The sequence below is a fragment of the Halyomorpha halys genome, unplaced genomic scaffold (genome assembly GCF_000696795.3).
Source record: "Halyomorpha halys isolate HHAL.00 unplaced genomic scaffold, Hhal_1.1 Scaffold1876.1, whole genome shotgun sequence".
NCBI lineage: Eukaryota > Metazoa > Arthropoda > Insecta > Hemiptera > Pentatomidae > Halyomorpha > Halyomorpha halys.
In genome coordinates, this window is record NW_027107215.1 from 246,343 (window position 1) to 260,442 (window position 14,100).

The window sequence follows — 14,100 nt, forward strand, 5'->3', positions numbered from 1 at the left end:
ATATGCTAGGAAGCTTTTTCTGATTGATTTATTGCCTTACTGATAGTTTGCAGGCTATTACTTGTGAAGGCAATGTCAGAAAAAGCTGTTATGGTAGCACCCTGGCACTTGGTTCCAATAATTTTACTACTATAAATAGAAAACAGTTGTGAAGATAGTACTAGTGTGACCTATCTGTGAAAACCTGTGGCTCCCAAAGTTTAATTTGATTGGATAACCGAATACGACTGTTCATTGTACTCGGCTAATGCTATAGCGTTGCTCCAAACTTAGAAGCTTGTTATCTTGGCGAAGTTTGATATTACTACTAGTTGAGACAACCCGCTTCACAGATTTTTTCAATCATGGGCTGAATAAGGGATACTTCTAAAGAAAGTTAGCAATGATGAGCAAAAGTCTAGAGAGCCTTATACTAACCATCCTGAGACCAGTTAGGATCAGGGAGAACCATCTACAGCGACTAGGCATTATAAAGAGTAACGGAACCGCTGGTACTCTACTGCAAGTCCAATATGTTGAAGGGTGTGTCATATGGTATATGACACTTTCGTGGCCAGTGTGTATTCCAGCAGTTGTAAGAGATATGCCCCTAGCAATCTACATGCCCTCACAAGAAGCAATAAGCTATCTCCAGGACAGGCATATGAGAATGAGTGGTAGTTTTGGTGAAATTGCTAAATTCCTACAGAGGTTACTGCTAAATCTTCACAAAGGTTTGGTTACAGAGCTCTTTCTAAGAGTTAAAGACAGTACTTGAGGAACAGTGATTCCCAAACACGGTGTATTTGGTTGCTGCAGTGGCCTGTAATACTAGAACCAGGGTTAATAAGAGGCTGAAAGTTTAACATGCGACCTCACATGGAATACTTGAAAAGTTGCTCAGTTAGTGTCAGTTGAAAAGTTAGTCAGTTGGTGGTGCATTATTTAGCTTTAGAAAACCAGTGACCTTAACCATATAAAAAATGAGTGATGTTGGCTATCTTGAATGACGTATCCCTTTCATAATTATTACGAAACCTGATCATACTTTTTCAACAGAAAAAAGTTGTCTTCAGCCCAGAGGATGCACGTAGCGGGTCACCAAATTATACAGGAAATTGTGTCAAACAGCAGAGCATATTCTAGTGGAGGAAATATCTCCAAAATTTGATCAAATATATTTGCAAGAAAGGTATCACCACCATTAAAGGGGCTCCGGCTACCCTAAGAAAATATTTTCCTAACACCAGTGTACAGGAGATCAACACCTACAACTGAATGCCGGGCATGGAACCCTTTTTGAATGTGGTGGTAGTCAGTTTTAGTGTGAGTGGACTGCATGGTATATAAATAAAATTAAATGAACTTGAAAATTAAAGTTTCTATTGAATAATTTACTAAGGGGTTTTATGGGACAGCTAAAGAAAAACATTTTTGTTAAATATGTTAATAAATTTTGGATTGTTGGATCTGTTGTAATATGGATAATAATGAATATGAACGCAAGGAAAAGTTGACTTAAGGTAGATTGGTCATAAGTAATATCGAAGTGCAAGCAATATCTCTTCCTTGCATTCTTCTCTTTTCTCATTATTAGGGAACAGCCTCTGAGAGGTCTATTCACTCATTTTTAGGGTATGAAATTCCAAATGATATCCAGGAGGTTATCTTATCTGCTCACAGAGGTAGCTGAGGAAGTGTATCTGTTGGCCGCTAATAATCTGCCACTTGTGTTTATAAATGTAATGCCCAGTTTAGACTTTCTACCTGGGCCCTGTTTCATAATGAAAGCTAATAGTACAAGTGTAGAAACTAGTGTGGTAATAATACTAATACTTATTTTTTTCATGATAGGGAGGACTATTAGTGATATTACAGGAATTAAAAAATACTAAAATACAAGTTACTATTGTACAAGTCAGTGTAATTGTATTAAGTTAAATCGACAAGACTAATAGTATTAGTTTGTACTTTATTATGAAACAGGGCCCTGCTGGGTCCAACCTCTCTATTGAATCTATCTTTCAATTCTTCAGTCTTGGACTGGATGTCAACTTCCTATACCCCATTTGTGGTGAAACTGGCAATTTACCATGACCTCCACTGGGGAGGCGCACTGACTAGCCTACAAGTTTAATAAAGATTTTCAGTTTTCTTCGTCTAAGAGAACTAACTATTAAATATATGTTAATACTTACTGGGAAGGATGTGTTAAATTTTCATTCACTAGTCTTTTAAGAATAGTCTTAATAAAAACATAAGATTTTTATGTTTGGCCTCTCAAGATTCTTGAGTAGTAGGTCTCTTAGTATGAACATTTTTCTAAAGTAGGGGCTTCCAATCCTTCTACATACATTAATAGTATCAAATTTTATTTATTAAGGGGATTTCATTTACTTTTATGGAATTTCCAAAATTAAAATCTAAATTATTACTTTATAGTTAACATTTAGACAAATCAGTAAATAGACCTTTCAAAATTCCACACATTTTGTCAATTCAAAGAACCGTTATTAATTTAAAATATGTATAGAATATATTTGTATTAACAACTTTCATTGAGCCCAACTTTCACCTAGATAAAACACAATTAGGCCTGAATTTTATAATATAAAAAAAGCCTTGTGTTGCTATAACTTAGTGATAATCTTTCAGTAGTAGTCCTCCACAAATCCACTTCTTCATTATCAAAAAAGCATGATTTTAATCTATATATAGTATAATAAATAGTAAGATTCAATTTTCACTACATCCAACTTCTCTTATACTTTTTAGGTTAATTCATACGAGGGTGGTCTGAACAGTTTCCAACGTGAAGATGGCAGCAATCGTAAATAAAAGCAAGTGAATTTTGTTGTTCTTCAGTTGACAGTTACCCACCAAAGTTTCAGCCATTTTGGACGCGCAGTGTTTATTAACAGTCAATATAACAAAGCTGTCCGCACGTTGGGAGCTACATAGACCAAAAATGTGTTCGAATGAACATTTCCAATGTTCTGTTGGCACAATAAATCCGAGTTTTGGTGCCGGTTAATTACTGTAGATGAAACTTAGATACACCATTATACGCCTGAAACAAAAATACAGTCCAGTGGACTGCAAAGAAAGAACTAGCTCCAAAAAAAAGCAAAAACTGTTTTCTAGGCTGGGAAATTGATGGAGACTGTTTTTTGGGATAGTCATAGAGTTACTATAATCGACTAACATCTAAAAGGAAAAACCATTATAAGAGCATACTACGCATCATTACTTGATAAGCTGAAGGCAGAACTTAAGAAAAAGAAAATCCTGTTTTACCAAGACAACACACTGTCTCACACCTGGTTACCAGGGTGAAAATCCACGAATTACGGTTTGAACTGTTTGACCATCCGCCTTACTAGATCTAGCCCCAAGCGACTTCTTTTTGTAACCTCACCTAAAAAGTGCGCTTGGAGGACAGAGATTTTTATCAAATGAAGAGGCAGTCACCTCATGAACAATTATTTTGCAGAGAAAAATGCCATGTACTTTTTGGACAGGGATGGGAGAAGTGTGTAGAGTAACAAGGAGACTATGTGAAAAATTAAAAAAATGTTTTGTATTTTTGTTAGGTCGGAAACTATTCAGGCCACCCTCGTATTTAAAGCACATTAAATGATTGGATTTAGAGACCTCCAAATTAAAACATTGACAGGAAGCACTACGATCCATAAAATTTCTAATTTAGATTTTTTGCCCAAAATAATTCATATTTCTGGTGCAAAACGAATTTTGTAAAAAAAAAATTTGATAAAGAGCATTATAATTTAGTTTTTTTTGAAATGGGATATAAATTGTAAAAGTTTTATAATGGGATATTAATTAAAAAAATCAATTTTTTTTTTTTTGAATCTTTAATTATAATCTTTTATAGTAATATGTACAAAGCAAACCTCACAAGTACAAACTATATACTATATAATAAAAAAAATTACTATAATGCTAACAGACATTATTCTGAAGATGGTGTTTCAACTAACTTATATAGTACTTAAGTCTATATTAATAATAAGGAGAAAAATAAAATAAAAATATTTAATTAAGCCAAAGCTTTTAAAATAAAAAAAATCTTGAAAATTTAGCCCATAGATGGTTCTTTAAAAATAAACCACTAAGACAAAATAATTAGTGAATAAAAAATGTCTCTAAAATGAAACAGCAAAGAGAGCTGATTTATGGGAGTAATTAATGCCTGGAGGAAGTCCTCGTGCTCTCTCTTTCTCGCTCCCTCTCCGAATGTCTTCCTTCGCGCTCTCTTTCACGATCTCTGTCTCTGTCCCTTTCCTTTTCTCTCTCCCTATATCTTTCTTCATAGTATCTGGAACTAAGCACAAGCTAATGTGAAAATAGGATTTTAGATAACAATTAAAGGTGATAACCATGAGGTAAGATTGATTCAGCACAGTTCATCAGGTCCTATTTGAACATAAATTAAGTAACAGGTGTATAAGAATTAATTAAGGAATATTTTAATAAAAGTCTCCATTAAATGCATACCTTTAGCTTTGCTAACCAAACTTTTTGTTTTAAAAAATTTATTTATATTTACAGGAATGCGGATTAAAAATTAGTAATTTCTAAAACTGTTATACAGTATTTATTAAATAAATACGGCCTAAAGAAATATCATCATTATATCACCAGTCAGAATTAATGAAAAATCTGTTGTTTTTTTTTCAAAATTCTAATCAATTACATACTAACCTCTCTGTAAGCATATTTTTTATTCTTATCAGTCATGAATTAAATAATCAGAATATGTGGATTACCTGTCATCACGACTCCTTTCTCGATCTCTTTCCCGGCTCCTGGACCTCTCCCTACCATAGCTACTACTTCCACCGCTCTCCCCGTAGTATCTAAAAAAAACATACTTCATCTTTAGATAAAGAAACTAAAATTTTTAAGAAATAAAACAAATATAAAATGCACAGACCACAGAATTGGAGCACAAATAAAAATTAAGACTTGATCATAATTTGGAATCCTGTCGCATCTTCAAAAGTCCATGTCAAAAAAGGAAACTACTTTCTACATTTTTGTTTGTGGTCCACTTCAATTTATGAGCAGTTTATGTTGATAAAATAAATACACGCCAGTTAACCAAAAAGACTTTTATTTTAGGGAATTTTTTGTAAGCAAATCTAAAAAACTCCTACATTAATTCATCTAATAGTAAATTTTTTTTTACTTTCAAGTAAAATTTAAAAAGAAAATTTCAGAGAAATTTGTAGAACCCATTATTTGAACAACTTTTAATATAAAAATAATAATAATGAAGTCCTGTTGGTACAAATAATTAAATTATTAGAACTCTTTCATACCTATCACGACTTCTCTCTCTAGATCTGCTCCTCCGAGACCTCCTATGAGGTGCCCGATCACGAGATCGGGACCGTTCTGAAAAAATTAATTTAATCATTATATATGGTTTTCACAGAGCTTCAATCACATCAAAAAAATTAAAAATACAAACCCCTCCTACTTGAAGCATATCTCTTAGCCTCAACACCATGCAAAGTATCTTGTAGTGAGGATATCAAGATTTTACATCTGTCATCATTAGATATCTTGGACTGTTTGATCAAAGATATAGCAGTTCCTAGAGTTTCAATTGCACTGGAAAATTCACCTGAAAATAAGTTAAAAGTGTTCATTGTTTTTGTCAAAAATAAATAATATATAATAATTTTAAAGTATTAATTTAAATAAAACATTCAACATCCAAGACAATATATTTTTCTTTAAAGGACAAAATCATGTTTATGTTGCATACATGAAGAATACAACATTAAGATTATAAAGTAAAAAAAAAAATAATAAATAAAAATAAAATGTCTGATACAAAGTGAGATATGATACAATGTGAAATGCTACTCATTTTTGAACTAGATTAGCAACAGTTTGTGAAACAGCTAACTAAAAAATCAAATAATAATAAAAAAGAAGATATAACATTCTCTCCACTGACACCTGGCCATCTTCTATCATTTATAAAACAAGCAAGGAATGTGTTGTAACTTTAATATTAACTAACATTAAGAAAAGCCTATTTATATCTCAATAAATAATAAATAATCAAGTTAAGCAAAGTAATAAAAAAAAGTTCATATTTTTCTTTTGAGATTTAATATAAATGTAGTGTTATTGAGAAAATACAACACTTCATCCTAGAGATGTAGATGTATGTTTGATCATTTGTAACTTTTTTAGATGAGATGTTATAGAATCAGCAGTCATGTAGAAAAACATCACACAAGACAAAATAAAGAGTTAAGAAGAATGAAGGTTTTCTAATTTGATAATACTTTGAGAAGAATTTATGAAACACATCTAATCTAAGCCTTCATGACAAAAAAAAACACTAGCTTTAAAAGTAAGACCAATTCTGCCAAATACTTCAATAATCTAATAGTAGAACCAGCGGAATATTATAATGGTAAAAATGTAAATGAAAAATAATTAAGTTTACGGGTTACAAGTTCAAAATTTTTGAGTAAAATTATTAACAATTGGGAAACAATGGTGAAAATTGTGAAACAATTACATTCAAATTTTAAGTAAATTCTTCATGACAACCAGTTTAATACAAGTTCTCAGGCTAATTGAAAAAGTAAATAAAACATTAAAAGTATATAAAAAAAAAGATGAGGCCAAAAAATGTTCATAAATGCTTAAATAAAAAAAAATAAGACAGCTCTTCTAAATTAGATTTGTCTTAATTCGATGTATTTGAGAAAAAAAATGTAATAACTTCACAAGAATAATGCCTAAATTAATTATTTCACGGGGCTGACTAAAACGAAATAGATAACACAAACAAACAGTCTTTTGTCAAAAACAAGACAGTCTCAAACAAAATTCTATTAATAAATTAAAAAGTAATTTTATTTTAATACACATTTAAAAAAATAAAAATATTTATAGTACTCAATCAAAAATTAACAAATCATCATAAAATGAAAGATTTCCTTTGAAAATAATTTATTCTATTTAATAAGAGCCATATATCATATTAATTCCAACTAATAAGCGGTAACATTTTGAGTCCAGAACATAAAACTGAACATCTCATGAAATCTATAGAGAAAATATAGTAGGCCAGATGTCAGTCGACTTAATAAGAACAAGACAATAATATTTTCTTCTGTTTTCTGAGGAAATATAACCTGTAGCAGCATCTGAGATGGCCCTTGATATTGCCGAGCTAGAAACTGTCCTGTTCCGTGACATGATCTCCTCAAACTCTATTTCTGAGAACTGCGGCTGTTTGTCCATTGACACGAGCTGCTGCTGCTGAGGTGGTGGCTGCTGACCGCCCATCGGGTACTACTTGGCATAATAACATATACATCAATACTATTACAGTCATCTAATAAAAAAGCCTAAATTTAATGCTATCTAGCCCTTAAAATTTACTTTACATAAAAACCAGTAACAATAAACAAGTTATCTCAAACATACAGTTAATACAAACCATGAGTCTGCATAAGAAAATAAATGGTTACTTATAAACTATACTTATTATATAGTAAATAATTGTGTGGATACATACGCTTGGTTATACTCTGTACAGATAATAATTTATGCTTGAGCTATACACAAATATAGGCCAAATAAATTATGTATATATTTACAAACTATGTATTTTTATGTAAGTGTACTATATAAATAATAATTTCCCGAAAACCAGATGTATACATAATATATTATGATCATAGTAAACACAAAATGTGATACAATGATTCTTTACCAACATTTTAAGCTGTCTGTACTTAATAGTTAAATATTTATGAGGACAATGGAACTATCTGGAATCTATACATATAAAAGGATAGTATCAGAAAGAAAAAATAGGAACCCACATCCCATAAGCATTATGTAAGAATGTAATGAATAAGTTCATTATGATTGGACATATTTTAATTAATAGTTTAAATTAGATGTGGAAATTCAATAATAAAACAATAAATTACCTATAAGGTTTTAAGTTTATTATTAGTCCTAAAAAAAATGAGCAGGTTCACAGAAATGAATATATTTTCAAGTAAGATGGTGAGTATATGGTAGGAATCTAAGAAGAAAATCAATGTAGGGACAGTGGAGGGTTTTGGAAAGGCATACTGAGAGTAATTAAAATATGATTATTCAGACTTTCAAAGAGGTTCACGATGTTTAAGGAATGAGGAAAGAGAAGAGGTCAATGTATATTTTGTAATGAACACTATATATTTTTAGAAGTAATACAACAATAAAATAGGGTAACTAGAAATCTGATTTAACACTCTATCCTAAAAGGTGAGATAGCCAGATTCACAACTAAGTTCTAAAGATTTTAAGCATGAGGAATGGTAAATTAATTACAATGCTTTAAATTTTATTGGAACATTTATTGTTATCCACTAATTAGGTGTGAAAAATACTTTCTTCCTCAATACTGTTTTATTTATAACACATTTCCTACACCGTCAGTGTTTAGAGCTCCTAACCCATCTTCAAGATCTCACTCTGTTCATTGTTACTACTGTCGGTCAAAATCTGTTCTTGTTATTTCAGTATTAACTAATAAATTGTTCTCATATCTAACAAGAGTGTCTACATTTGAACTACTTTGTGATGTTATGGAAGTAGTATTAAATATTAATATCTGCACAAAGAAACCTCGACAGTATTCTTTCAACATGGGGTACAAAGCCCAGGTAAAATAGGTTGGAGAAGATAAGGTGCATGGTAAGAGCGAAATACCTCTTTATTTTTGTTAGAATTTTTTTATTCTAAGCTTCTAGCACCACTTATCAGTCCACATCAAGACTAAGAGGTTATGTAACACCTTCAGGAGTTCCCTCAAAGTAGTTGTTCCACTCTTTTACCCCCTCCTTTTGAATATATTGTTATGTTACTCACAGGAGTAGCAATGAACAGAATACAACCGTGAAGATGGGATAGAACCCTAAAAAAATGGCAATGTAAAAAAAATGTTATAAATGTAGGGGGGTATGTGACAAATAATAAATTTTCAGAAAACAAGGTCCAATTTTTTTTTTGTTGAAGTTTGTTCTGTTTTGAAGTGCACATAGCCCATGAGGTCTACATCTAGGTATCCCATTATTGAGGTTAGAGAACCTCACACGGCTAGATAGGCACCTATCCCCTTCATCCATACTAAAGATTAAAAAACTAACAAAAAATGTTACAAAGCCCCTTTATTCACTTACCCCTTTAATATAAAACAACACTAAGGAAAATCATAATTTTTACACCAAATTAATGGGTAGAATTAGTAAACCTAATTTTGGTGAAAATCAGTTAATTACAAGATGATAAAGATGCCATCCTCAACCTGGAATGGTAAAAGGTAGTAAAAGTCACATAAAGAAATATTATTATGACTCTTTACTCCTGGAATGTTTTACCATTCCAAACAGAAAGATGGCACCTCATTGTAATCATTGTAATCAACCCATTTTCACAAAACAAAGGGTTACAACTATTTATCTTTCCACTATTGATAAGATCTTAGAACTTGGAAATATCCATTCAATAATCAGTACGCTTTTCCAGATCCTTCTTGATTCTATTCCATTAATTTTCAAAATAGGTCCCTTCCACATATTTAAAACCTATCTTTAAAAATCATTAAAAGATTTCTAATGATAAATAATAAGTTAGCAAAATTACAATCTGAGTTATTAATTAAAAACTATTTATTCATTTTAATATATACACATTAATCAATCTTGGAATATCTTAGAATTCATTTCAATAGTATAAAACAAAATATGACAGATGGATTTTATCTTAACAAATGTATTTTTTATATATCGGGAAACAAACGATTCAGAATAGTAAGGTAATTTTCATATTTCAAATAAAAACTAAAATACATCCAATATTATCTAAAAATTAATGGGACTTAAAAATATGTAATAACAATGATTTTTATTTTCCAAAGAGAACATTAATAGGTATATCTAATATTTAGAGAAAATTAAAGATAAATGATACATTTATATTACAATGTAACTGCATTAATATAATACTTTACACTGTGAAAGTAACATGTGAAAAATTCTACATATCATGAGGTATGTTGTCTTTAAATAGAAAAAAAAAATGCATTTTTTTATTGCTCTAAATTCCAAACCAAAATCACACTTTTTTTTACACATACTACTACAAAGATTTTCCAGTAAAAGATTTATGTTTATTAACGTTTTATAATTTAAAGCACACAATGTTTAAGGAAAATCAAAGAAGAAAATTTATTCATATAAATTTATGCCATACAAGCATTATGAAGTCATACAAACAATGCCTGTTTCATGTTTTGAAGTTATGTCATCCACAAATATCTACAAGGAACAGTTTGATGTCAAAGCAAAGGCAAAGCAATGTTGTTAAATAATCAAATGAAGCTGTCATAAAATCATTGCATATATATATATGTGTGTGTGTAAAAATAAACCTATTAAATTAATTTAAAAAAGAATGAGTGAAAAAGGATTTGTGTTCAATAGTGCAAAAGAGACATGAATTCAATTGGGGCATTCTAAAAAAAAATTACACCGAATGTAAGTGAACATTCCTTATACATATTATAAAAATATTTTATAGTATCCCTTTTCTTTTCTCACTTTTAATATATTTTTTCAATTAATTTCAGTCCACGTGAAAATTGATATCTGTTAAATGTTTTAAAAATATCATTTTCTTATGTCATCTTTGAGGGAATGGAACCTGACATAAGCACGAGGACCATCAGTAATTCAAAAATTCTTAGATTAAAATATTGTTTAATGTAAACATAAAACAATTTGGGAAATACATTTATTATTCTTTTTTTTTTTTTTTTTTTTTTTTATAAGAAATAGCAAATAAAATTATTTATATAAAAATATTGATGATGTACTTATATGAAAAGTAATTTTTGTTTAAAAAAAACTCTGGGAAGACCAATGATTTAGAATTTTTTAGAGAAGGTTCAGAAGCTATTAAAATAAATATAACATTTCTGAGTATGAGGAATGTATTAGAACACAAAATTAATAAATATAAAACAAAATATGGTAAACACATAACCAACAAATGTGAAATTAAGTAAGTAACAAATGTGATAAAAAAAATAACATTTGTTGAATTTAATTTACCAAAAAGAAATTTTGTAAAACAAAGTCTTACAAACACAAATCTAAGGTTGAAAGAATGAAACAGACCTAACCCAGACAGATAGAAATTATTCCTATTAGTACAAAGTAAAAAGTATAATAAAAAGATTTTTTAATCTCCTGAAAAGTAGCTATATACACAAACATTATGAACACTTTCATTAAGTAGGCGATGACAATATATGGTTATAGCAGAAATAATGATAAAGGGGTTAGGTGATAAAGATGTTAGGGGAGATATGTTTGAAACTGCTGAACAAATACTTTTGCTGGTACTGCCAATTGTACTGCAATAAGCAGTGACTGCTGGCAGCTGACAACTGCTTGCTCGACAGTTATAAAGGCTAAAGGCTCCTACCTTTCCTTTTTTTTTTTTTAAATATCAGACACAAACTTAATTTTTTTTTTTAGAAATTTATCAATAATTCATCTCAAATAAATCCTTTAAGTACATCAAAAAATAATTTTTTTTGTTAAATAAAAATAGTGATTTGTCAATCACATAATGATAAAACATTACTTGCTGTAATAGTATAATAAATGTATGAAGACTATGAGAAAAAACAGATGTCCTATATATATATATTTTTTTTTAAATTGAATTAATGGTGGGTAAAAATATAAGAAGGAAAGTAATATATTCCTATAACGTTAATACATCCAAAAAAAGTGGTTCTGTAATTGTTAAAAATAACTACATAGAAGGAGGAGGGAATAAAAGCCTTTAATAGGACAGCCATGTGTGCATAAAAGAGACAAACCAAAACAAATATTAAGGCAATTGTTGAGGCTTCAGGATCAGGGAAAAGTCAGTACTCGCCTATTTGTCAGTTCTGGAACATAAAATTTGTTCAGGCATGGGGAAAAATAAAAAATACTTTTACTATTAAGCTACCTTGATATCACTGTTTTTTTTTTCCACTATACTTTTCAATATTCATAAAAAGCTTTGTTAACATGATAAAGCACTAGATCAACTCAGGAAAATTAATAATTTAAAAATAGCACAAATAAACTATTAAAATATTAAATATTCATTTGTTCAGTAGTTTGACAAAAGTTTATCAGCTATAACTAAAAATTTATGTAATGCTTTTGACTTATTTAAGTCCTCCAAACTTACTAAGCAGGCAACTAATACTATATGGAAATGACTTACTACTGAATTTACTCAGCTTTCTATAGCTAAGGAACATGTTACAATTGTTTAAATAAAGAGGTTGATGCAATTATCTGAACATTGGCATACCTCAGCATGAGCATTTTGCATTTTGCTACTGAGCATGTAGAACCATCAATAACAAAATGACAATAGAAAAATCATAAAGATATCGATATTTAAATGAACTTTCATATGACCAACGCTTCTATAATATTTTTAATGATAATGGGGCAGACTAGGTATATTTTTTAATTTAGCAAAAAATACTCAATAATTACTAAATCATACAATGATTACTTTTCAAGATTAAAATATAGTCCAAAATATTTTTTTATATTCATATTAATAAAATGGTTGAACTCATATAAATAATTAATTAGTAAGTATTAACGACAATAGAGAGGATTTCCTAATGCTTCAGGTTTTCTCAAACGTTAATAAAGAGTTGTTAAAAAAATAATTGATGATTGGGCAAGGGAGAAAATAATCCATAATATTCCTATTGGTATAATTGGTATTAGCCAAGAAAAAACTATTTTGTTTTCAATCTAGTAGTCTGAAATTCAAAATATAGTTAACAGTGAAAATAATATTGATAGATAACAACAATTAACTGTGTGAATCTGGTTAAATTATAAAAAACATTCAAATTAACAGTGCAGAATAAGTTTTTATAATATTTAACTAAAGTAAGCCAAGTAAAAATGCTTACAGCAATTAATCTAAAACACCATAAAGAAAAAAAAAATCATAAGTACCAGGAATTAGACAGTGTAATGGGAAATTTTGGAGAAGTTCTTTACTTTTTTTTTTTACTTACAAAATTACTTTTTAGAGCTTTATTGCGGTTTTATATTTCTGGGAAATATTGGAGGTCAATTGAGCAAATTTTAAGAATTTCTCCAAAACTTTCTTGGTAAAAGCACCATAGATTTAGACTAAAAGTAGATAAAAAAAATTGAGTTTTATGAAATCAAGATTTCCAATTAATGCCTTCAATATTCTAAATATTTGAAATGATATCTCTACTTACTTTACCTATAAAATACACGTTTTTACTGCTGTAGCAACTCCATTCATTCTGTTCTTTTCATTTGTTTATTAAAATAAAGAAAGTCCTTTAGAAAAGTGATTAAGTTCAGGAAAAAAACTAAAATTTTGTTAAAAAATACTTCAGTAATTCTTAAAGAATATTAATATAACTAAAATATTTTTATTTTGTACAATAACAAAAATCAAAAGACAAAAGAATAATGCATATCGTTTCTAGCACAGCTTAAAAATATCAACAATTGTAACATATAACCTAAAACCGATGAACTAAAATACTATGTTTAGCTTTGAACTAAGAACTAATTTTATATAAATATAAAACTATTATGTATATACCATCAATAAAAATTTGTATCGATAAGAGAAAAGTTTTTATTACTCCATCAAGTGAAACCATCAGTACAAAATTAGTAACTTTTTTAAAAATTGAAGTTTTTGCCAAAGAACAGTTACTCCCTAAATAAGACTTTACACCTGAGATAACATTGCTAATTACACATTTTATTAACATTTTAAAATCTGTTGTTTACACCGGTCAAGAGAAAAGTGTTATTAACATTGCTATTTCCACAGGGTGTCTAGGAAAGTGAGGAGCTAGATTGTACTTCCCAACTTTTCTATATTTATTCTAAATTTCCTCTGACCAATTACGAATCCATAATACTTGTTAACTCATTACATATTCATCAATAAACATTATCTACATTTTATGGTTAACTA

The 14,100-nt window shown here is 29.4% G+C and overlaps 1 protein-coding gene across 2 annotated transcripts in view; it reads right to left on the reverse strand.

The window, feature by feature from the left end:
- Positions 1-3,880: 3,880 nt before the first annotated feature.
- LOC106690798 (cleavage and polyadenylation specificity factor subunit 6) overlaps positions 3,881-14,100 on the reverse strand; it is a 26,016-nt gene continuing 15,796 nt past the window's right edge. The window contains exons 9-13 of one of the 2 annotated variants that reach the window (XM_014436369.3): positions 7,170-7,329; positions 5,477-5,632; positions 5,325-5,400; positions 4,770-4,859; positions 3,881-4,324 (exon numbers count right to left, since the gene is read on the reverse strand). In XM_014436369.3, coding sequence (XP_014291855.1) covers positions 4,186-4,324; positions 4,770-4,859; positions 5,325-5,400; positions 5,477-5,632; positions 7,170-7,329 — 621 coding nt within the window. In that variant the 3' untranslated portion in view covers positions 3,881-4,185. The remainder of the gene's footprint in view (positions 4,325-4,769; positions 4,860-5,324; positions 5,401-5,476; positions 5,633-7,169; positions 7,330-14,100) is intronic. The other variant, XM_014436368.2, reaches the window with a different exon arrangement.